The sequence below is a fragment of the Bos taurus genome, chromosome 4 (assembly GCF_002263795.3).
Source record: "Bos taurus isolate L1 Dominette 01449 registration number 42190680 breed Hereford chromosome 4, ARS-UCD2.0, whole genome shotgun sequence".
Classification (NCBI taxonomy): Eukaryota; Metazoa; Chordata; class Mammalia; order Artiodactyla; family Bovidae; genus Bos; species Bos taurus.
In genome coordinates, this window is record NC_037331.1 from 97018196 (window position 1) to 97044028 (window position 25833).

Genomic DNA, 25833 nt, shown 5'->3' on the forward strand with positions numbered 1-25833 from the left:
TAAAGTCTCTCACTGTTTTGATTGTTTCCCCATGTATTTGCCATGAGGTGATGGGACCAGATGCCATTATCTTCGTTTTCTGAATGTTGAGTTTTAAGCCAACTTTTCACTCTCGTCTTTAGTGGACTTTTTATTTTGGCGGTGGGGTAAGCTTGTTTGCTCTCTGAATCGTGTTTGCCTTTTGCTTTTTTCTCCCTTCATCATCCCATAGCCAAAGGGCTTTTATCTCTTTTTGTCTCATTTCTCTCTCAGAGGCTATGTGTTTCAAACACTGCTCTTTCAAATTATGTCTGCTTTTAAGTCCCTATAGTTCAAGCTGTGATCTGCTTGTGTACCTTTTTAGTCTTGAAACTTAGGGTTGACTTTGTCTTTCTAAACCTTTGATTCTAAATCTTTAGGTACCCATTAATCCTAGGTCTCTTTGCCCTCGCTGCCAGAGAGGATATCACTGGGCAAGGGACTGTGAGGCATTCCACTCGTGACAAAGGTCATGAGGAAGGAGGCTCGGCATTTAGGTTCATCATTAACTCTTTAAATTTCTTTATTATAGTTTTTCACAGTATACTTTTGCTTGTAACAAAGCCTTGTGGCAAAGAAGTGGTGGGAGAGGAGCATGATATAACACTTCCTGGCATTAGGTGATTTTTTTTTCTTCTTATTTTTATTTCTAGTTATTTTGAATTTGGGGCAATTTCTGTCTTTCAAGTTATCCTGAAAGCATGGTTTTTATGAATTTTGTTTATTGTTATTGTTCTGTTTTGCTTCTGGAGGAAATGTTGAGAAAAGGGGATCAAAGCCACCATCCTTGTCTACAGGAACCCTGAAGTATTAGTAAAACTGGAGGTTTTAAAAATACATTAAAAAAAAAAAATGTTTGGTGTTCGCCTTGATGTTCACATTATCTCATTTAATAGGCATAGTTCTCTTGATAATGTTATCTCCTCTTCACATTTGAAGAAATTGAGAGAACACGCAACTAGACATGATAATTTAATCTAAAGTGATGCCAAGCTTTTGTTCTTTCTACTATATCATTCTATCTCTGTGGGCAATTGAACTTACAAAATCATACATTAACAACAGACTGTTGCCTAATGAAGTTTAGTGAGTATTAATATAAACAATCAATTTATTCATCTGTTCCTTGTCTCTTATCCTGTATCCCTGTTATATTTCTAGTAGCCTCTTCTTCATTGATTGCTACTCTTTGCCCTACAAAGGGACATCCTTTTTGCTCTAGGTAATATAATGTGCACTTACTTCTGCTTTATTGACTATGCCAAAGCCTTTGACTGTGTGGATCAACAAACTGGAAAATTCTTAAAGAGATGGGAATACCAGACCACCTGACCTGCCTCCTGAGAAATCTGTATGGAGGTCAGGAAGCAACAGTTAGAACTGGACATGAAACAATAGACTCAATAGACTGGTTCCAAATAGGGGAAGGAGTACCTCAAGGCTGTATATTGTCACCCTCCTTATTTAACTTATATGCAGAGTACATCATGAGAAATGCTGGGCTGGAGGAAGCACAAGCTGGAATCAAGATTGCTGGGAGAAATATCAGTAACCTCAGATATGCAGATGACACCACCCTTATGGCAGAAAGTGAAGAACTAAAGAGCCTCTTGATGAAAGTGAAAGAGCAGAGTGAAAAAGTTGGCTTAAAGCTCATTCAGAAAACTAAGATCATGGCATCTGGTCCCATCACTTCGCGTCAAATTGATGGGGAAACAGTGAGAGACTTTATTTTTCTGGGGCTCCAAAATTACTGCAGAAAGTCCAAAAGTGACTGCAGCCATGAAATTAAAAGACACTTGATACTTGCAAGAAAAGTTATAACCAACTTAGACAGCATATTAAAAGCAGAGACATTACTTTGCCCACAAAGATCCATAGTCAAAGCTATGGTTTTTTTTAGTAGTTATGTATGGATGTGAGAATTGGACTATAAAGAAAGCTGAGCACTGAAGAACTGATGCTTTTGAACTGTGGTGTTGGAGAAGACTCCTGAGAGTCCCTTGGACTGCAAGGAGATCCAATCAGTCCATCTTAAAGGAAATCAGTCCTGAATATTCATTGTAAGGACTGATGCTGAAGCTGAAACTCTAATACTTTGGCCACCTGATGGGAAGATCTGGCTCATTTGAAACGACCCTGATGCTAGGAAAGATTCCAGGTAGGGGGAGAAGGGGACGACAGAGGATGAGATGGTTGGATGGCATCCACCGACTTGATGGACATGAGTTTGAATAAACTCCGGCAGTTGGTGATGGACAGGGAGGCCTGGCGTGCTGCAGTCCATGGGGTTGCAAAGAGTCAGACATGACGGAGTGACTGAACTAAACTGAGTGCATTATATCATCAATGAAATTGATTCAACAGATGTTAGTTTTGTTTTTTATCCAAATAGAGTACTTCATTCTATGTTCTCTCCAAACATACCATCATTTTCCCCTCAGCCCACTTTCACTATGGAAGGATCAATGTATATTCATTGTGTTTTCAGAACTGAATGCAGTGTGGGGTTCCATCTTCACCTCTGAATTGAAACTATCCGTATGCTGAGGCTGTAAAATCTCCTGGCTCCTTGGAAATGATTGCCCCTAGTAGCAGCAGCTGTCAACAGCTTTTGGCAGCCTCCTTTCAGGAGTGGGGTGTTATATTGTCTGTAGTTTTCTTTAAAGTAATTTAATCTGCACCTTAGGGGTGCTTAGTTAACAGTTTTGAAGTACCTTAATCAGGAATGCACACTCTGGGGGTAGTTAGTTAACATTTGAAAGACCCTAATCAAGACTCTATACTCCAGAGGCAACCAGTGCGTCAGATAGTGCTCTCTCAATATGCAGCAGTGGGTGCATTAATTAGAATAGAAGATGTTAGAGGTAATTTTTCATTGGTGAACCCAATGGTATTTAAGATAAGTCGTTGACCAAGTCGCTCCACTGGGGCATAAATGGAGGATGAGGATTTGATGAGGCCAGTAGCCTACCAGTGTGGGTCTGGAGCTTGGTTTGGTCCTGTGCTTGCAGCCTTTAAAGGATTTCTGTCATCTCATCTGTCCAGTGGAGCGTGCTAAGTCTCTAGCTCTACATGGGCCAAATCCTGCCTTCCTTTGCCTGCTTGTCCACCCAAAGCTCCCTGGACACACACTCTGGCTCGACTTTTTTGCATTTCTTGTCCACAGAGATGATGTTGTCAATTTTGAGCTAACTATTTCTTTTTAATTCCTTAGCTTATATTTTATGTATAATTGAGTTTTGAGCAGATTTTGTATCTTAGGTATGAGTTTACAGTGCCAGGTTGATCAGAAGCATAAGAATTATCTTTAAGCGGTAACTTTCTTATTTTCCCTTTAAGAATATTGTCAGTGTTTTGAGGCCAGGCTCAGAACAGTGAGGGCAGAGTGACATTGTACAGTTCTGTTGATACTTTGTGGTCTAATTAGACTTGGTAATTTTTTTTAAGTTTTTTTTTTTTTTAATGCTGAATTCTGATTAATAGTGACAGTTCTCTTAAACAGGGATAATGTTTTTGAATACAGCATGTAAATTCTATAGGTTGAAATCATATTTATGAACTTTACGTAATTTATGGACCCTGCATAGTGTAAGGAGTGACATCTATAGGAACTTCTATAGGAAACAGTACCATTATCTCTTATGCCTTAACTGACATGTATAACGATAAATGATAAATAAAATCGTATATTCAATAAAAGGTTAATGTGTATTACCAAAGCTCTTAGCTCCTGCAGTTTAATAACATGTGTATAGGCCTGGCCTGTGTTACCTGTCTTCTTACCAAACAAACTGAGAAAAATAAAGTGGCCAGGGACTGGTCTAGGTTGCTTTCTGTATTTACTGATGAACAGAAAAGTAGTTTTCTCTTATAAGATATTTAGCTGCATAAATAGACTGTTCACCTTGCTTGTCTGTTACTAAATAGGCTCTTATAATTAGCTGTAGGCCTTGGAACCAGAGATGCCTAGAGTTAACTACGGTTTAATGGAATCAGGGAATGATAGAGCTTGAAAAGACCTTAGATAGCATCTAATTAATTCTTTTGTGACTACCATAGTGTCCTAGTTAAACCCGCCTTCCACGATCCCACATATCCACTGAGGTGTAGATATATATGCTTATCTGCCTGTCCTGTCTTGTCTGTTTACCTGTTTAGTAATATGTGGGTGTCTAAAAGAAACAATTGGGACCAGTAACATTTTAGTAGAAATAATTGGTTAAAGAACATCAAAGTCTTTTAACATTTAACACAGTCCTATAGGTTAAAGTCTTCTAAACCAAGTTCAGGAAATTCTCACTTGATAAGGTCCTCAGCAAAAAGAAAAAAAAAAAGTATAAAAATATCAAAGATAAGAGAATTGGGAAAGGTATAAAGTATTTCTAATTTTAAAGTGTTCTAAAACACTGAATACATATTATAAGAGTAGAGGTACATACAAGAGAGTGATTTAGGGTTTATCAGTATTGAAATATGTATATTTTGTTCTAATGATGGTGTGAAGACTTGCTGAGTTTCAGCTAAATTATTTTTGTACAAGGCTTTTTCCTTTAAAGCACCAATAATTCTATCTGACCTCACTGGGTTTTTGTGATTATTAGATGAGTCTTCATGGCTTATTATATTATTCTTTAGAATCTCCTTTTAATTTTCAGCTGATGCAAGTGAAATAGATATAAATTAATTAATATTGACTCTGTTCAGTGTTTATGCTCTAGAAGATTTTGGGAGACAGATAAGTTTGTAAGCAAATGTGCCATTTGGGGCTGTGGCATTATATTATTCATACTTTATTTGTTATTTTTAATAGGCTATCTGTCATATTAGTGTGCATATAAGTACCTGTATGGCATGTAGTCTAGGGGCTTGTTGGTTTCAACTGCGTGTACCTCATCATCCAGCATTCGTCGTCACCCAGCACGTGTGCAAGTTGCGACGATTAGCTGGTCCTCTGATGTGTCTTGTCTGTGACTCATGTGCTCTTTCTTGAAGATCCTTCTGTCCCAGCTGAATTTCTATTACTTTTTTTCCTTCCTAAAGCTCTGCTTAGAGCTTTTGCTTCATTTTCCCTCTCTGCCCTGCTGCATTTAGATGGCTCCCTGGCCACTAAGTCCTTTTCTACTGTTGAAGCTGCTTTTGCAGGATGGAGTAATTCTGCGGCCTGAGGTGTCCAGTTCTTTATGTATAAAACAAAGCCAGTAACTAAAATGTCTGTTCTTGGAATGTCATGACTGGAAATATTGATGACTTTTTTTTCGCTTGGCTTCAGAACTGTCATGTCAGTTTAGAGGCTGAAAGCTTCTTGGTTCTACTCCCAGTTTGCTAGTATTAAAATATTTACAATTAATTACCGTATCATCAGATGCCCTCTATGCTGTGAAGGAAGCCATATGGATTTGCTCATTCTGTCGTCTTCTCTCTTGTTGTGGGTTGGTCTAGTGAGTTGAAGTTAAGGCAACAGCATTATGGATAATCTGTAGAGGGCTTATTCACTTAGGAACAAATTTGTGTAAGTAATTATATCACGGATGTCATTAAGTGAAGTGAAGTCATTAAGTTTATACATTAGTGCGTGTTATGAGTTGGGAGCAAAAAAAACAAATTGGGGGGAGTAGCGCACATGTTGTCTGAAGTAGAGGTTTCAGAGACTTTATCCGGTGGTTAAAAGGACTTATTCCATATACTGGGATATGTTCATTCTTTCCTAAATAAATTCAAAATATTCCAGGCGTGCCGAAGAACTTTGATTGGGTCTGTAGTATAGATGAGCTTGAATCTACTAAAGAAGAATGTACACAGTCTTTCAGGAGCCACATTTTTAAAAAATTCAAAAGTCTCTGTAAAGGTTTTGAAGTGTGGGCTTCAGCAGTTGTGGCGCTCGGGCTTAGTTTGCCTGCGGCATATGGGAGCTTCCTGGACCAGGGATCGAGCCCGTGTCCCCTGCATTGGCGGGTGGATTCTCAACTAGTGGGCCACCAGGGAAGTCTTGAAGGATCCCATCTTAAAGGCCTTTCAGGTGTTTAGAAGAGAGAAGGAGAGAGGGGAGGATGGGAGCAACTTCATTGGGGTCCATCCTTAGGCTTTTACTCACTCTGCTTTTGTCCATTGTAGTCCACCATTCGTAAAATAAGAAGATTATTTTTAGGCCAGAGCTTTTTGCCCTGTAGTTGTTCTGGTTGTTGTGGAAACCCCTCAAATTATATGAGAAGCGTTAGTTGTGTGTGTGTTAGTTTGAGGGAAAGGCCTGTGGTTTTCAGTAGATGACAGGCGTCTCAGAGCCCAGCCCTGCCCTCTTTCCACTCCCACAGGGGTTAAAAGCCAGTGTTAGAAGTTATTTCTTTCATTCCCAAACCTTATGGTTTAGATGAAAGCTGTCGTCTAAAGATCTACTACTCAGAAAACTTCTGTGGATTAGCAAGACCTATCTTTAGTAAATAATGATATTATGTTAGACATGTATTTACATGTATTTAAAGAAAAATAGAAAGTTTTTTTTTGTATTTAGGGAATATTCTTCTATTCTTCACAGTTGTTTCACTTGTACATACTGTTTTTCCTTTCTTTTTCTTCATCTCTTACTGTTATACTTTTAACTTACATGTCTTTTCTTTTCCACATGTATTTATGTCTTTTTATCAAGCTACTTATCACTCCTAATTAATCAGTATGAATTTAAGACTATGGTGTGGCTCTTTGGAATTCTGCAGCATCAAAATGGCATTTTATATACAGTGAATGTTGATAAATGTCATGAACCAACTGACTCATTGGAGAAGTGTAGAAAATTTTCTGTGGAGATTTGCTTACTTTTAATGTTTCTACCCTGTATTAACTGATGGGTTGGGTATAATTTGAGGAACATAATTTTTTTGTGTGATTCTTAGAGAGTTACTATATAAGTATACTTTAATTAAGTTGAAAAACGTTTATGATTCCTTTTAAGGGAGTGGTCCCTTGTTTTAGACCCATACTGGGTTTGGATGTGGTTATGCAGTCTGTGAAGGCAGAGGAACCAGAGATCAAATTGCCAACATCTGCTGGATCATGGAAAAAGCAAGAGAGTTCCAGAAAAACATCTCTTTCTGCTTTATTGACTATGCCAAAGCCTTTGACTGTGTGGATCACAATAAACTGGAAAATTCTGACAGAGATGGGAATACCAGACCACCTGATTTGCCTCTTGAGAAATTTGTATGCAGGTCGGGAAACAACAGTTAGAACTGGACATGGAACAACAGACTGGTTCCAAATAGAAAAGGGAGTATGTCAAGGCTGTATATTGTCACCCTGCTTATTTAACTTATATGCAGAGTACATCATGAGAAACGCAGGACTGGAAGAAACACAAGCTAGAATCAAGATTGCCAGGAGAAATATCAATAACCTCAGATATGCAGATGACACCACCCTTATGGCAGAAAGTGAAGAGGAACTAAAGAGCCTCTTAATGAAGGTGAAAGTGGAGAGTGAAAAAGTTGGCTTAAAGCTCAACATTCAGAAAGCGAAGATCATGGCATCCGGTCCCATCACTTCATGGGAAATAGATGGGGAAACAGTGGAAACAGTGTCAGACTTTATTTTTCTGGGCTCCAAAATCATTGCAGATGGTGACTGCAGCCATGAAATTAAAAGATGCTTACTCCTTGGAAGGAAAGTTATGACCAACCTAGATAGCATATTCAAAAGCAGAGACATTACTTTGCCAACAAAGGTTCATCTAGTCAAGGCTATGGTTTTTCCAGTGGTCATGTATCGATGTGAGAGTTGGACTGTGAAGAAGGCTGAGCGCCGAAGAATTGATGCTTTTGAACTGTGGTGTTGGAGAAGACTCTTGAGAGTCCCTTGGACTGCACGGAGATCCAATCAGTCCATTCTGAAGGAGATCAGCCCTGGGATTTCTTTGGAAGGAATGATGCTAAAGCTGAAACTCCAGTACTTTGGCCACCTCATGTGAAGAGTTGACTCATTGGAAAAGACTCTGATGCTGGGAGGGATTGGGGGCAAGAGGAGAAGGGGACGACAGAGGATGAGATGGCTGGATGGCATCACTGACTCAATGGACATGAGTCTGAGTGTACTCCGGGAGTTAGTGCTGGACAGGGAGGCCTGACGTGCTGCGCTTCATGGGGTTGCAAAGAGTCGGATGTGACTGAGCGACTGATCTGATCTGATGCAGTCTGTGGCTCCTGATTGATTTTTCTTTTCTTTCTTTCTTTTTTTTTTTTTAACAGTGAAGGAAATAAGCCTCCAGGACATCAAGGAAGATTTGGAGTTGGATCCAGAGGAGAACAGCACCCTTTTTATGGGCATCCTCATCAAGGGGCTGGCCAAACTGAAGAAGATCCCAGAGACAGTGAAGGCAATCACAGAACGCTTGGAGCAGGAACTTAAGCAAATCGTGAAGAGGTCTACAACTCAGGTGGCTGACAGTGACTATCAGAGGGGAGAGAACCTCACGGCTGAGAACCAGCCAAGGTAGGTTTTTGCTAACTGTACTCACTATACCTTTTGAAGGGTAGGGAGTGGTAAGTATTATATGTATCTTTGTTGTTTAGTCACTAAGTCATGTTCTACTCTTTACTGATGTTATTTCTTTTTTTTTTTTTTAACTTTATTTTGTATTGGAGAGTATACCTAATTAACAAATAATATTGTAATCATTTCAGGTAAACAACAAAGGAACTCAGCCATACTTGTATTAATACATGTATCCACTCTCCCACAAGCCCCCTTCCATCTAGGCTGCCACATAACGTTGAGCAGCGTTCCTGTGTGATACAGTGGGTCCTTGTTGGTTATCCATTTTAAATACAGCAGTGTGTGCATGTCTCCATCCCACATACCCTAACTGTCCCTTTCCCCATCCTTCCCCCTCTGGCAACCGTACGCTTGTTCTCAAAGTCTGTGAGTCTGTTTCTGTTTTATAAGTAAATTCATTTGTATCATTTCTTTTTAGATTCCACATATAAGGGATGTCAAAAGATATTTCTCCATCTGACTGACTTCACTCAATATGACACTCTCTAGGTCTGTCCATGTTGCTGCAAATAGCATTATTTCATTCTTAAGGATGAGTAATACTCTGTTGTATATATATACCAAGTTGATGTTATTTCTTGAACTTTGGATGCTGTGGACCATACAAACTCAGATTGGTGAAAACAGCTTGAATGAGTGTAGCTCAGCTGGTTTTGGATGTAGTTGAGAAGTTGTCCATACTCAAAGGTAAGAAAGTAGCAGTTATTGAATATTTCTTAAGCACTAAACTGTATTCAAGGCAATTTATGTATATTACCTTATTTAATTCTCATTACAACTTTCTGAGCTACTTACTTAGTATCCACATTTTACAGTTAACGAAACTGGGGTTCAGAGATAAAGTAATTAGCTCAAGGTCACAGAACAAGTGGCTAGTCTTAGAGTTGAGTGCAAGTCCTTGGTCTTTCCTCTGTCCCATGCTTTCTCCTTCAATGTGTGGTGATGTTATATTTGCCAGTAGGCATCAGTCCCAGGAATTCCTTTATGGACTTAAAACAACTAATAAGGTTTGGATTTCATAATTCTTCTTTCATGAGGGAAAACCAAATCATCCTCTGATTCTGACTCTCTTGACTGTCATACACTGGGCTTAAAGCTTAATACTCTGATGTTATCTGATGATGGGAGAAGGTATTTCAAATTGAGGCTTTCCTAGAAGATTCAAGATTCACTCTACATGGGTCTCTGTCCCTTCTTCCTGCTTCTCTATTCTATTCCTCAGCCTTCTATGGGCACCAGATATGGGCAAGGCAAGAATTTGCCATCAGAGGGGAAAGGCCAATGGAAACCACGATTTTATCTGAGAACAGAGGGCAAAGTAGAACATTTCTTCTGAGTTGCTCAAATAACATGAGTTCCTGGGAGGTGCTGGACACTGTGTCCTAGGCAGTATCATAATCAGGCTAGCCTGTTGTGAAGGAGTTCTACTCTTTATACTTAGGAATTTAAAAACTTATTTAGAAAGAAGATAAGCAAATTTAAAGAGAAATAATAGCTTACTTAGTATGGAGTCCCTCAGATGTACTTTAAATTTTTGAAGAAATTGATGTCTTCTACTTACGTTTTTTATATTCTTTGGATTTTCTAAATAACACTGATTTTAATTACACATTCATTTCAGTTCAGTTGCTGAGTCATGTCCGATTCTTTGTGACCCCATGGACTGCAGCACGCTATGCTTTCTTGTCCTTCACCAACTCCCAGAGCTTGCTTAAACTCACATCCATTGAGTCAGTGATGCCATCCAGCCACCTCATCCTCTGTCGTCCCCTTCTCCTCCTGCCCTCAGTCTTTTCCAGCATCAGGGTCTTTTCAAATGAGTCAGTTCTTCGCATCAGGTGCCCATAGTATTTGAGTTTCAGCTTCAGTGTCAGTCCTTCCAATAAATATTCAGGACTGAGTTCCTTTAGGATGGACTGGTTGGATCTCCTTGCAGTCCAAGGGACTCTTGAGAATCTTCTCCAACACCACGGTTCAAAAGCATCAATTCTTTGGTGCTCAGCTTTCTTTATAGTCCAATTCTCACATCCATACGTGACTACTGGAAAGACCATAGCTTTGACTAGATGGATCTTTGTTGGCAAAGTAATGTCTCTGCTTTTTAATATGCTGTCTTGGTCATAACTTTTCTTTCAAGGAGCAAGTGTCTTTTAATTTCATGGCTGCAGTCACCATCTACAGTGATTTTGGAGCACAAGAAAATAAAAGTCTGTCACCATATCCATTGTTTCTCCATCTATTTGCCATGAAGTGATGGGATCAGATGCCATGATCTTAGTTTTCTGAATGTTGAATTTTAAGCTAACTTCTTCATTCTGCTCTTTCACTTTCATCAAGAGGCTCTTTAGTTCTTCGCTTTCTGTGAAAAGTGTGGTGTCATCTGCATATCTGAGGTTATTGATATTTCTCCCAGCAATCCTGATTCCAGCTTGTGCTTCATCCAGCCCAGCATTTCTCATGAGGTACTCTGCATATAAGTTAAATAAGCAGGGTGATAATATACAGCCTTGACGTACTCCTTTCCCGATTTGGAATTTCAAAAATTAATTCTCTGGTAGGCTTCATTCTGTAGTGCAATTGGTAAAGAAAGCATTTTCTACCCCTCTTCTGCCATGGAGTATGTCAAAGCACATGTTTGGAAAAGCATGGATTTTGGAGTTGAGAAGACTTGACTTTGAATTTCTGTTCTGTAAATGCTGGGTCAGGCAAAAATTTCTTTCGTTTTTTCATAAGATGTTATGGGAAAATCCAAATGAACTTTATGGCCAATCCAGTAATACCTGTCTTACAGGCTAGCTCTCGTTAGATGAGGTTATATGGTTAGAGTTTGTTAGAGTAGTGCCAGTCAGCACCATTCCATGCGTACGTTGTGTATGAATACATAAGTTTATTTGTTCTTGGTTCCTTTCTCAACTTCATGTTCATTGATCTCTCATACTGTGGTCCAGAGAAGCTGGGAATGGTTCCAGATGGAACTGTGCTTGTCTTTTTTCTTTGCCTGGATCCTGGATTTTCCTGAAGGCCTTTTGCCTCTTTACTAATGAACACTCCAGAATTCTGATTTGCTATTTACCCAGTTGCTGCAAGTCCCTGGATGAAAACACTGAACTTTCATGGGGAAACAGCACAACTATAATATATACTGGAAACAAAAGGAAAAGGGCAGGGATCAATAACTTTTCTGCAGTTCTCATTATAGTCCCCTTAAAAGCAATGCATCTTTCCTAGGATTTTGATCTCTTCTGCTTCCCTTCCCTCAACCCCTTCCAAAATTCACAAGTGGAAATTAAAGCAATAGAAGTGGAAATTTAGCATACTGCCCCAGGAAATAATAAATGTTTCTCTGTGAAGAATGAGTCAGCAGGAGGGTTTTTTCCCTTCAAGTTTCGTGTTTTGTCAGTATTTTAGAGGCTTTTGTAGGCAGGATATATTGGACACTGGCTTGCGAACAAGCTGTTTGTCTTGGTTTCATGCCTATAACATGATTTCCATTTTACAAAGTCTACAAACCTGAAATTTGGGGCCAAAACTCTTTATTATACAGTAACACAGAGAAAGCAAATATTTTGATTCAACCATTCTTTTTGAAAGTCAAAGACTAAATTCTTGGGTTGGTGTTCCAAATAACTGATAATTTAGAGCAAGTCTGTAGTGGCTATGTGGCAACTAATGCTATAAAACTCCAAGAATTAATTACCTGGGAAACTTCATTCCAAAGTGATGGCACTGTTGTTTCTAGAGGTCTAGAATTTTAGAAAGGATGTTGGCAGATGGTTCTTGAAGCTTGCATGGTACTTTGTGTTAAACTGTACTGGGAGGTGTCAGTGATACTATTTTAGAGAGAAGCAAAGTCTCAACAGTTTGCATTATTACTATTCTCTTTTACCCGTCAAGGAATCTTATGCTAAAGGGACAAGAGTCTGTTTTCCGTAAAGGAAGATGGAGCAGAGACAAAAGAACCATGAATCCTTCTTCCACAAAATTCTTCTCTCCATTAGTTCCCACTCCCGCTGAGATAACTTGTTCCGGTCATTAGCATATAAATGCTACTCTGAGGCTAGGTGCCAGAATATAACTTTCCCTAGAAGTTTCATTGTTCAGCATCATCATCTTAAATATATTCTGGTTGTGATGCACTGCAGGCCTGTTTTCATTTGTCTTTATGTAAAGCGAATTAATGTTGTGTGCTATTTCTCTAGAAAAGTAGTGGGAACCAGACTAGTGAATTTTCTTTTGCTTTCACTTCCTGCAGAGCCATAATACTTTCACAGCTAATTTTCAAAAATCACCAGGTCCCTCACTTTTTATTTTATTTTATTCTTGACCCCCAATCTATCTATTGTCTATTTATGCTGCTAAGTCGCTTCAGTTGTGTCCGACTCTGTGTGACCCTGTAGATGGCAGCCCACCAGGCTCCCCCATCCCTGGGATTCTCCAGGCAAGAATACTGGAGTGGGTTGCCATTTCCTTCTCCAATGCATGAAAGTGAAAAGTGAAAGTGAAGTTGCTCAGTCGTGTCCGACTCTTCGCGACCCCATGGACTGCAGCCCACCAGGCTCCTCCGTCCATGGGATTTTCCACGCAAGAGTACTGCAGTGGGGTGCCATTGCCTTCTCCGATTGTCTATTTATAGGAGAAATATTTTGTCTTTTGATCCATTGTGTAGTGTCTTAAAACCTCTGTTTACTATGAAAGGAAAATATTCAACTACTGTTGTCACCAACTTGATAGACATTAGGAGAACATGTGCTTTAAAATCTCCCAGAACTACCTGCTACCCATAATTTCCTCAGAAAGCCAGGTGGTGTCTTCAGTCTCAGATGGTTGGTGTGGCCTGCAGCCTGTGCAGCTCAGAATCAATTTCTTCAAGTCCCACTGCCTAGTTATTGGTTCTTTTCCAAAATCTAGCTCATGAACATTTCCTGTCATTTTTGTTTCAAAAAAGCTGGAGGAGGTTCTTTATTGTTTAGCAAATAAGTCCCTGGTGGTGCAGTGGTAAAGAACCTGCCTGCCAATGCAGAAGACACAGGTTTTACCCCTGGGTCAGAAAGGTTCCCTGGAGAAAGTAATGACAGCCCACTCCAGTATACTTGCATGGGAAATCCCATGGACAGAGGAGCCTGGTGGGCTACAGTCTATGGGGTCACAAAGACTTGGACACAACTTAGCAGCTAAACAACAGCAAGAAAAGCATGAGGAATACAGGGAAGAAACAAAATCTTCTCACAGCTGTTGTAGCTTGTCAAGAATATGGAAGAGAGAAGAACTGGGAAAAGAGAAGGATTGGCCTGTGTGAAACAACCACTCAACTCATTTGAAAATGATCCTATTTAAAAATGAAAGCAGAATGGGGAGGTGCTGAAGGATCATTCCACCTTGGTAAAACTGCTGGTCTGGCAGGTGGATGCCATGACTGCCAGGGAGACCTTTTCCCCCTTTTGGAAGATCATTCTGCCCTGTACCTTCATCTCTGTTATGAATGAGGGAAGATTAAGTGTCCGATATAAAAAGAGAACACTGCATATTCTGTGCTCACTGTGGTATTGAGGAAAGATTCATGGAAAAATGGGAGCGAAATATGCTTTAATGCTAAAATATTTGTGTTTGGATAGTGAAGTTATGGGTCCCCCTCTCCCAGTTTTGCAGCTGTTAAGTTAATGTGAAAAATAAATTCATTATTTAAGAATTAATTTACAGTGTTACACAGGTTATTTAAATCAAAATAAAGCATTACAGTACTTCTGTGGGGGTCCAGTGGCTAAGACTCTGTGGTCCCAAAGCAGGAGGCCTGGGTTTGATCCCTGGCCAGGAACTAGATCCCACATGCCACAGCTAAGACCTAGCACAGCAAAATAAATAAATAAAAATAAATATTAAAAAAGAAAGAAAGAGATCATTACAAATGGAAATTCTGATTGGAAGTATTAGTGTGGAAAAATACCTGTTTGCAGACCAACTGGATCATGTTCATTAAGTTGCTTTTTGTGATGTGTGTGTGTATGTGTGATTTTCTTGACTATTCCTGGAATGGAAGCTTCGAAAGCAGAATGCTTTTGCCTTGTTCAGCACCATATCTCTAGAATGTAGGCATAGTGTCCACCAGACCCATAATAAATATTTTTTGAATGAAAGAATGAATTCTACTTATATTGAATATCTGTCATGGACCAGGAACTGTCTTAAAATACCAAACAAATATGAATGATCCCCATCCTTATGGAGTTTAAAAGTCTAAAGGGGAAGAAGAGCATTAGAGAATTCTTAGATAACTGTATTATTACAAATTGTGTTTAAGTACCATGGAGGAAGAGCAAATGTGCCCTAAGAGCATATAACCATGGGGATGCAATCTGGTCTGGGTAGGTGGGTGTTAGGGTGTATGGTATGAATGTTTTAAATAAGTAAGGCGGCTTTTACCTTTTTATGCCATCTCCATTCATTTGATAGCACCTGCTTCTAGTTACTACTAGTTATTCTAGCTGTGCAGTTACCTTGACATTGACGTATAAGATGTGAGAAGGAGAGCATCCAATTCTTGATGTACCGTTTTCAGTTTTTTCTGCTGGCTGATGAGAGTTTTATGGTTGATTAGATTTTGATCATTATTGCCAAGTGTACTTTTCGTGGCGATAATACCAAGTTTTCAGGTCATCAATAATGTTTGAGAGGTCCTGTATTCCCTAGTAAACAGATTGTACTATAAACATTTTTATCTTTGTCAATCTGATCAGCGAAAAATTGTATTTTCAAGATGGTTTCGATTTGTATTTTTTAGAGAAAATTTGAGATTAAACTTCCTATTTGTGTAATAAATTTTTTTGTTATGATATTTGTGTTATATCTGGATATATTACTTCAAAATAATCTGGATTGAAGGTGATTGTAGTGATAGCTAAAATAAGATTAGTGTTAAATGATAATTGTTGAATCAGGGTGATAGGTGCAGGATGGTTCATTATCCTTTCCTAAAAGTAGACTTATTTAAGTGTTGAAATTTTCAGTAATACAGTGGTCAAATAGTGTTTTATTTCCTTTTCAGTGAACACCCATTTTTCCATTATGTTTGTCTTATTGATTTGAAGGAACTCTTTATATATCAAGAAAATTAGTTCTTTGAAATTTATATTGTAATTTCCCACCAGCTGCATTCTCTTTTGACTTTATGATGTCTGATCATGTATACATTGTTTTTATTTTTATGAGGTTGTATTTATTAATATTTTATTTTTAAAGGGTCTGGATTTTGTGTCAGAACTTAGTTCTTCTTCACTCATAGATTATAAATAAAATTTTCCAAACTTTCTTCTAGTACAATCTTAGTATTTATGATTTTGAGAGATTTGGTATCTGAAGGAGTGGCCCATGCTACTTTTAAACATCTTTAGCATGTATTACATTGTATTGTAATCAACTGTATACCCTTTTCATTTCTGCCCCCTAAGTATCTGTCATGTAATGGATTATCCGTGTGAGATGATGCTGGCTAAATAATTGTAACATATACTTATCTCCTTTATAGTCATGTTTTTCTTCATAGTTGGTATTTGCCTCATTTCCTAAAACTTTTTTTCCCTCTTGATTTCTCAGTCTACACAGGATATAGATTTGTGGAGATACACTGAATTATTGTTCTAAAAGTTGGAAAAATGTACTTCCAAATATTTTAAAAATCCAGAGTCCAGAACTTGAAGGCATACTGTTTTAATAGGCCAGTCTTACAGAGTGGTTTTATCTCTGAGATATCTAAAGGCTCCAGCCCCAAGGTTAGTTTTATGGTACAAGTACAGTGCTCGTGGAAAGAGAAACGAAATATTTCGCACGATTTCTTTATATCTGTGGCTAGAGTCAGGCATGTATTTTTCAAATAAGAGCATTTCCTTTCATCTCTTCTTTCTCTATTACTCTTCTAAATATCTGAAATATAGGATTTGGTGAAATTGGCCATCTTATTTTACAGGAAAATCGTTTAAGAGCAGCTTTGAAGCAAGGTCAAGCGTTTGTCCTGGTGGCTTCTTGTAGCCATTCCCAGGCGCTGTATGTAGCACTTGGACATGCTTGACATCAGGGCGGGCTTCGATGTAATTTGGATGAGTGGTTAATTCAAATGCAAGCAAGCGGAAGCGAGTACATTTAACTTCATTGATTATGATTCCATTTGATTAAATCTCTACTTCTGATTACACTTATCAGTGAGAATATGCTCTAAATACACCCAAACTATTGAACACTGGAAGGTGTGACTAAGATGACCAGAGACATACAGAAAAATATCCCACTATTCCTCAACTGGAATGTAATCACCTGCAGCCTAACTGAAATATTTTTAGGACAAATGAAAGGAACTGCTTCTTTACCTCTGGGACTTATTACACTGTTTGTTAACCGAAACATCCAGCTTATTACCATGAAAGGTAGTACTGGTCCCAAATCTGCATGCTTTCTTGTAAGACTTAAGTTCATTGATGAGATCTTCTTGACATATCAGGTGAATTAATAACATTACCCATGTTATGGGTATGTTTATAGCTCTTTGGTAAACGTGCAGTTGGACAGCTGTCTTTCTGATTTTATGTTGTCCTTTGGAGAAAGGGTGCTTGGCTGAATGGGCCAGAGGTCTTACTCAGTGTTGAACATTTCTCAAATCTTTGTTTTGCATTTGTCAGGGTAAAAGCAAAACATTTGCTTTTGATTTCTCTTGTTTTGCATACTATAGGAAGTTCAATTAGAGATTGGGCCAGTTTAAGGAAACAATAAAATGTACATTTCAGATTATTGCTAATACTACTTAGGTGTCAGCTTTCATGCTGCATCAAGGCCACTTCTCTATTTGGCGAATGGTAGGAGCTGCCTTAGATCTTGTCATTCTCTTCATGCTTGTTGGTGTCATAATATAGACATACTCCACACTTAAACTGGCGCTGACTCTTTCTTGTAGCAAAAACACACAAAAACAGACTTGGGTCAAATGAAATTCTTCCCTTGGTGATGTTTAGGAGTGAGGTCACATATGATTAAAGTACCTTCGTGTGTATCTTAGGCTTTATTTCGTGTTTTCTGGGCTCCTCCAGCTCCTGGTCCATGTTCTCATTATGTTCTCTAATCAGACTGAGGTGTAAGTTTGTAAGACGAGGGTTCACTTTGTGTTTGAAGCCTGACTTAGGGCTGGGCACATACCAAATGCCCAGGAAGTTTAATGAATGAATAGGTAAGAAAAATGCAAAAAAGATACTTTTAAAATAAGAGTAAGCAATTTTTCTATTAAAAAAAATTCTCAGCAGTACACACAGTGGGGTCTAAGGATCAGCAATACCGCTGTCACTTGAGATTTAGAAATGCAAATTCTCCCCATGGTGGAGAAGTGATTAAATTGGAATCCCTCAGTGCAGGGCCCACAGGAGCCTCTACTTTAGACGATTGTACGTATGCTAAAATTTGAGAACACTCTTTATAACATCAGAGACATCATGGAGTTCTGCAGTTTTGTAACATTTATGCTTTGCAGAGCAGCCTGCCATCTGGCGCCTCACCTGAGTGAGGCTCACTGTTGGCCTCATCACAGGCAGGGGCATTATTATTAATCTCAGATTTGCCCAAGCAAATGTGAGAGCTGCAATGACTTGACAGTTCACAAAGCTGGTTGGTGGTGGTGGATTTCAGAGGAGAAGTTGCCTCTTATCTGCCATGGAAGTTTGCTTTCTGGCGTCCATAAGGATGGTGGTCCTAGCTTGTTTCCTGGGCCTGATTTTGTCCTTCCTCAGAAGAATGGTATTCATGGCCACACATCCCTTCTCTGACCCATGCTCCCTGCAATGATCAGTGGCAGCCCTCTCAGCAACAGCCGGACTCCTTAAGAAGTGTGATCAGCGGCCATAGAGTAAATGAGTTTTAATTGACTTGAGATGCAGACTGATAACTTAGGTACCTAGACAGTTCCCCTAGAAACCTTGTACATTGTTGTACTAAAGACTAATATACAACTAAGTGATAAGAATAGACACTTAAAATCATAACTTCTCTTGTATTTAAGTGGATTTGTGGATAATTTTTCCAATGTTCTGTTACGACAGTATATTATTTTTCAAATGGATGAAGGGCTTTTCTTCTCCTAGCTTTGTTGAGATGTAATTGACAGATAGCATTGTGTGGGTTTAAGGTGTACAACATACTGATTTAACTCACTTAAATATTTCACAATGGTCACCACCATTGGCTAACATGTGCATCACCTCACATAATTACCATTTCTTTTTTGGTGGTGATAACATTTAAGATCGACTCCCTTAGCAACTTTCAAGTATATAATACAGTATTAACTATAACACTATGCTTTACCTTAGCTCCTCAGATCTTATTCATCTTATAACTCAAAGTTTATACTCCTTGACCACTATCTCCCCTTTAACCTCCTTGGTCTATTCCTTTGACTTTGGCTTTTATAGTTTCCACATATGAGTGAACACATACAGTGTTTGTCTTTCTCTGTCTGACTTATTTTACTTAGCCTAACACTGGGGTCTCACAGAGTCGGACACGACTGAAGCGACTTAGCAGCAGCAGCAGCAGCAATACCCTCAAGGTCCACTTCATATTGTCACAAATGACGGGATGTTCTTTCTCATGGCTGAATAATATTCCACTGTATTTCATCTGTTCACTGATTGATGGGCACTTAGGCTGTTTCCGCATCTGGTCTGTTGTGAATAATGCTGCATGAACATGGGAGTGCAGATATTTCTTTGATAGTCTGTTTTCATTTCTTTGGGATATATATGCAGAAGTTGGATTGCTGGGTTATATGGCAGTTCTACTTTTAATTTTTTGAGGAACCTCCATATTATTTTTCACAGTGGTGCATCAGTTTACCTTTCCACCCAACAGTGCACAAGGGTTTCCCTTTAATCCACATTTTCCCCCACACTTGTCATCTCTTTTTAAAATTATATTTTTAGAGCGTAATTGCTTTACAGTGTTAATTTCTACTGTACTGTATCCATATGTCCCCCTCCCCTTGAACCTCGTTCGTCCCACCATCCTGTCTCTTGTCTTGTTGATGATAGCCCTTCTGTCAGGTGTGAGGTGATCTTGTAGGTTCGATTTGCATTTCCCTGGTGGTTAGTGAGGTAGAGCACCATTTTGTGTACCTTTTGGCCATTTGTATGTCTTCTTTGGAAATACGTCTTCTTCAGTTTCTCTGCCCATTAATCGGATTGTGTTTTGTGTTATTGAATTGTGTGTTCTTTATATATTGGATATTAACCCTTTATCAGATATATGGTTTGCAAATATTTTCTCCCACTCATAAGTTGCTTTTCATTCTGTTCATGGCTCCCTTTGTTGGGCAAAACCTTTTACTTTTATGTTCTACTTGTTTATTTTGCTTTTGGTGTGAAATCCAAAGAGTCATTGCTGAGACTAATGTTGAGGCTATTATCCCTGTGTTTTCATGTAAGTTACATGGTTTCAGTTCTAGGTTCAAGTCTGTGGTTCATTTTGAGTTGATTTTTGTGTGTGTTGGTGTTGAGAGAGTGGTTCAGTTTCATTCTCTTGCACGTGACTGTTAGTTTTCTCATCCCCTTTTGTTGAGGAGACTGTCCTGGCAAAGGCTTAAAGTATGATACTAACACTTTAATTCAGAGAAAGAGGGCCTGGGTTTATTTTCTAGTTTCAGTCACTAATTTGCCACACATTAGAAGTTCATTCGAGGTCATCTAAGAATTCAGAGACTGATCATGAGAGGCTGACTTGACAAGTAGGGAAATGACACAGAAAGGAAATTACTAGAGCCAGGACCCAGTTCTTTTCATTTTCAGTGTGTTCCATTCTATATTGCTAATAGTTTTTTCCCTATTCTTTTCATAGCACAGATGGGAATTAGTCAGCACTCCTTAAATAGTAACTTCTTCTTATGTGAAGATTGTTGTCAAGTGGTGAAACTAATTTTCATCCCTTAGAAGTAGATATTAGATAACCTTGAAGATTAAATGGCATCTATGTCCTGTTTGAAATGAAAAATACTAGTTCAGCCAAGCTTATTATGAAAATGTGTATGTGATATCTCACAGGAATGTAAATCTAAGACTGCTTTGATATGACATAATTGATGATCAGTTTCTTTTAATTTTTCATAGAAAACCTAAGCTCAGAGGTTAGTATTTTCTTGTCTTTTAGAACATGGAGGTAGGGAAATAAGTATTCTGTGGTTTTTGCCTTTGTCTGTCCATGGGAAATGCAGAACCTGATATTAAGGTCTCAGCAGATAAGTAGCAGAACAAAACTGATTTTCTACCTTGTGTGTGTGTCTTTGCTTCGTGACCAAGTAAGTCAGCTTCTTGGCTCCTAAAATGGGTTTTCCAGCCAAATGACTAATTCAGGGTTCCTTGGATGTTAAATTTAGATTCAGATAGTCAAATCTCACCTTAAATATTGAACATTTTTCACAGTTTGAGGATATAGCTTTATACCATAGACATTTCTTGCCATGTGCAACTGTGACTATTTTTTGACATTTTCTTCTTAATCCTCTGCCTGTTTTCATAGTGGCATTCCAACATGAGATGCATAGGGACAGCTCTGGGTAGGAAGTTAGTAGGATACCTAAGAGAACAGGTTAACATTTTGCTTGCCTCTGTAAGCAGGCTATTTTCAAAACCTGCCAGGTAATTGGAAGGATGTTTAAAGAACGAATACTTGCTTCACCTGACTCTTCCCTGTTTTTTTTTTTTTTTTTTTAAACACGAGATATATTTTATTACATAATTTTTCAAGTTAGCTGTGGATGCATATATCTTTCATCTTGTAACTACATTTCTTTTGGTTCTCGCGTTCAGGTTGATAAGGCTGTCTTTTGAGAAGAGAATTTCATGTGAAATGTTTTTTGTTGTGGGGTGCTGAAGCCAGGAGATTGTAATATCTAATACGTATTTCCTCATCACTTGTTATCTGCAATCGGGTCTCCATCTCTCTCATCTGCTAGAGCTCATTTTTTCATTCATTGATTCAACAAATATTTATTGCCTGTCATACGCTTACTCTTATGACAAATACTGGAATACAGTGATAAATCAGGCAGTTCTTAACCTCATTGAGTTTACAGTTTAGAGAAGAGGAGGTGAAGACTAAGGGAAAGACAGCTCCTCTAAGGGCTGTTTCAGCAATCCAGGGAAGAGAAAATAAAGCCTGTATGAGCAGAGCAACAGTGGCAATAGGCTGAAGCCCATTCTAGAGACAGTAAAGAGGTAGAAATAAAAGAAGTTGGTTATTATTTGGCTTTGAGGAAGAGAGGGAGGGAAGGATGATTTGCTGGGATCAAGTGACTCCCATTCACTGACTTAGGTAAGTGGAAAAGCAGGTTTGGGGAGGAGAATGATGAGTTTTATTTAAGAGATGTTGGGTTTGAGGTCGACAGCTCAGGAGAGCCATCTGGACAGAAGATACGTTTGGGAGATTAGGGAGTGGATGTTTGAGGACACAGTGGTGAATGAGCTCACCTAGAGTGAGTGTGAGGATTGAGCAGCATTGACAGCACTTAAGGAGCAGGCTGGGAAAGAGGTTCCTGATAAGGCATCACTAGAGAGGCAGAAGCAGAGTGGAAGAGTCGGAGGAATGGAGTCTATGATTTGCTGGGAGCAGGTGATAGCCTTGCTGGAACATTTGCTGGAAGTCAGGAGAGCATGGTCAATAGAAGCAAGTGCTGCACTGTCTTGAATAAGGACTGAAGAGGGTCTTTCCTTTTCTTTCCTTTCTCTCTCCCTTTTTCTCTATTAGTATAGTTGACTTACAGTGTTGTGTTAGTCTCAGGTGTGCAGCAAAGTACTTCAATTATACATATACATCTGTTCTTCAGATTCTTTTCCCTCACAGGTTATTACAAAGCATAGTATGCTGTTTACCCTGTGCTATAAAGTAGGTAATTGTTGGTTATCTGTTTTACGTGGAGTAATGTACGTATCTGACATTGAGCAAAATGCTGATTTGAGACTTCTGTGAGAATTAATAGCATGCCAGAGGTAAAAACTGGTTGGCAGTGAGAAGGTAGAGGAATTATGGGCAGTTTCATTGACTCTTGGCAGCCTTGGTTTCCCTAACATTGTACGGTACTCATAACTCTTCTGCCTCTTTTCTTGAATTTGTTCTTTTTTTTTTTTCTAACACCGTTTAAAAGAAACGCTGTCCCAGACTGAACACTTTGTTCTCTGTTTCTGAGCTTTAGTTTTTTGTTTATAACACGGGGACTACAAATGGAGCCTTCCTCATAGAGTTGGTGTGAGGATTGCGCGTGTGCTCTGTGCAGTGCCTGCCTGTTGTCATCGGAGTGGCTGTGTTGGTGTAGTGGTCCCTGTCGTGATCCTTACTGTTGCCATCATTGTCATCGTCTCACTCCCGCCTCACTGGAGATCTTGTCCATCGCGAGAGCGTTAGCTGCGGGCACCATGTAGAAGGAGTCAGCAGGGGGCTTCCCTGGTGGTTCAGATGGTGAAGAATCCCACATGCACACAGGGGCTGTGTTCTTACTCTCTGGCCCAGAAGGGCCATACACGTCACTGTTTTGTCAGTTCTCTCAGTCCATTGTGATCATCTGCTTTTGTTTGGAGGGATTATACAAAAAGGAATGAAGGAATTGGTTCTTATAATGTGAATTTGGGCTTCCCAGGTGTTGCTCGTGGTAAAGAATCTGCTTGCCAACACAGGAGGTGCAAGAGACTCAGGATTGATCTCTGGGTCGGGAAGATCCCCTGGAGAAGGAAACGGCAACCCACTCCAGTATTCTTGCCTGAAAAATCCCATGGACAGAGGAGCCTGGAGCCTGGCTCCATTCCTCCAACTCTTCCACTCTGCTTCTGCCTCTCTGGGGGTGCCTTATCAGGAACCTCTTCCCCAGCCTGCTCCATGGTGTTGCAGAAGAGTCAGACATGACTGAGAGATTGAGCAATGTGGATTAGGACTCTCTTAGTTATCAGTGACAGAACCTGCCTCCGACTAACGTAATTAAAGAAGGGTTCTGTTGGGATGGTACTAGTGTATCTTAGGCAATACAAGCAGGACTTCACTAAGCTGGGGGAAGAACAGAGATGCCGCTGGCCCATGGGGACATCTGAAGTATCGATTGTCTCTCCCTGTTTTCCTACTCTGGGTGGTAACTGTTAAAGGTACAGAAAGAAGTTTACTGTTGCTCTGAGTTTGCTTTTCAGTATACTTCCACTTTGAGTTTTCTGTTTAATTCTCACAGTTTATAATGAGGAAATTCACCTGAGGAAATTTGTATTTGAGGAGCCTGAGATTTTGGAACAGTCTGATGATATGTTGATTATCCCATGGCTGTTCAGCAGAGAGCTGGTACCAAGTCTAGCTTTCTAATGCCAGTCCTGCATATAGGCATTTATACCACATTGCCATCTCAGGACTGAAGTTTTCTTTCACCAACTGTGATGTTATATTGAATATTATTGCATACTATTTTGTGACTCTGGAAATAACCTGTGTGTGTGAGAGAGAGAGAGATTTTCTTCTGACTGGTAGAAATTGTAGTTAATGGGAATTCTCATCTCCATGATTCTTAGGCTTATTCCTGTCTGAGGCCTTTTCTTAACTCAGTTCAGTGTAAGGACTGCTGTCTGGTAGTTTAATGACTGCCTGCTCTTTTGTCTTTTGGATCAGTGGTGAAAACCTTGAGCCTAACAGGATTTAAGCAGCTGAGCTAGCTGCAGTGTCTTGTTTTATTTCTTCTTTAGTTAATATTTTGTGGGGTGGGGAGAGTGGAGTGGAGAATGACATTCATAGGGCTTTGTGTGGGGGTTATCCTGAGTGTGTCTGCCGCTAACAACATATTTCCATTTATTTCTGGTAGCTTTAAATTGGACCAGACCAGTGCAGTGTATGTCCTGTTTATGTGAGTGATGCCTGGCCTCTCTTTGCTGCATTGAGGGAGAGTCATCTTGCTTTTTCATTTTCTTTTTTAGGCAGGCATGTGCTGGTGAGGAATGGTGGGCCTTGGCAAAGTGTGGGGCTGACTTGGATTCTTCTTTGTTATTGGCCATTCACTCCTCATCCTGATGCTGAGTTCAGCGTCCACTGCTCCCCTGGAGCCCTTTCTCCAAGGTCACCAGGACCTGTGAGTGTTATGTTTCTGTCTTGACCTCCACCGGCCACCATGTGGCCTTGCCTCTGTTGCTCTTCTCTTTTCCTTTGTCTCCTACAGTTTTCCTTCCTATCTTCTTTTCTTCCTCCTTCCTTGCTTCCTAACCATCTTTTCACAGCTACTGTTTCAGGAAGTATTGATGCTGGGTCTGGCTTGCTTTTCTTACTCTGCATATTATCCCTGAGTAATCTCATTCCCTCAAATATTTATCACTTTGTAAATTTCCAGTATCAGTCTGTCTCCTGAGCTCCTGACTTGCATATGCAAGTACCAGTGCATAACACCTTAAACTTAACATCTTCAGATCTAAACCCAGAAGGAGTCCTTCAGGAATTTCTGTCTTCACTTTAATTCATTCTCATTCTCTTTCCCTGCCCCACCCCCCACCCCTTTGCTCTCCCCACTCTCTCTCTGTCTTTTTATCAGAAAAGGTAACCATTGTCTTCAGAGTTGCTCAACTCCAACAAAGGGATCCTGAACCCCCCTCCCTCTTTAATTATGGTACCATTGCCTCCAATAATTTTGTCCACTTTCTAACGTGATCCATCCTTCAGTCGTGTGAAGCTCCTGGAACAGCTATTAATTAATACTTTGGTTTTTCAGATGGGAACACTTGGTGAAGTTGACAGATTTTCTCGTAATTACAGGGTTGGGAATTTTCAATGTTGGGAAAGAATGTGCATCTTTTTCTTCTTTTCAGGTTATTTATATGAGAAAGGGGAAAACAAAACAAAACAACTGAACCAGAAGAGGAAAGCTAATGTCCTCCTGGTAATGAGAGTCCACAGGAATCAGTATTAATGATACTTCAGTTTTTGAGACATCAGATTCCTTTTTTCACTGTTGTATGTATTTTTGCTTCACCACAGGGGAGGGATTGAGACCTCAGTGTCCTAACTCAGAGCCACAGCTGATGATTAAAAAAAAAAAGATCTATTGAGATATAGTTCACATACTACACAAATCACACCTTGAAATGTGGTTTTTAGTATATTCACAGGGTGGGAAACCATCACCGCCATGTAGTTCCAGAACATTTTTGTCCCCTGCTGCAAAACAAAACCCATATGCTGTGGTGGGCAATTCCCGCCTACCTAAGTAACCACTGACATATTTTCCGTCTGTAGACTTTGCCTATT

The 25833-nt window shown here is 39.5% G+C and overlaps 1 protein-coding gene across 6 annotated transcripts in view; it reads left to right on the plus strand.

The window, feature by feature from the left end:
- EXOC4 (exocyst complex component 4) overlaps positions 1 to 25833 on the plus strand; it is an 806015-nt gene that overhangs the window by 78112 nt on the left and 702070 nt on the right. For all 6 annotated transcript variants that reach the window (XR_009494158.1, XM_024990789.2, XM_059885681.1 and 3 more), the window contains one exon: positions 8253 to 8496. Coding sequence is in view for 5 of the 6 variants with exons in the window: in XM_024990789.2 (XP_024846557.1) it covers positions 8253 to 8496 (244 nt within the window). In the remaining variant the exon portion in view is untranslated. The remainder of the gene's footprint in view (positions 1 to 8252; positions 8497 to 25833) is intronic.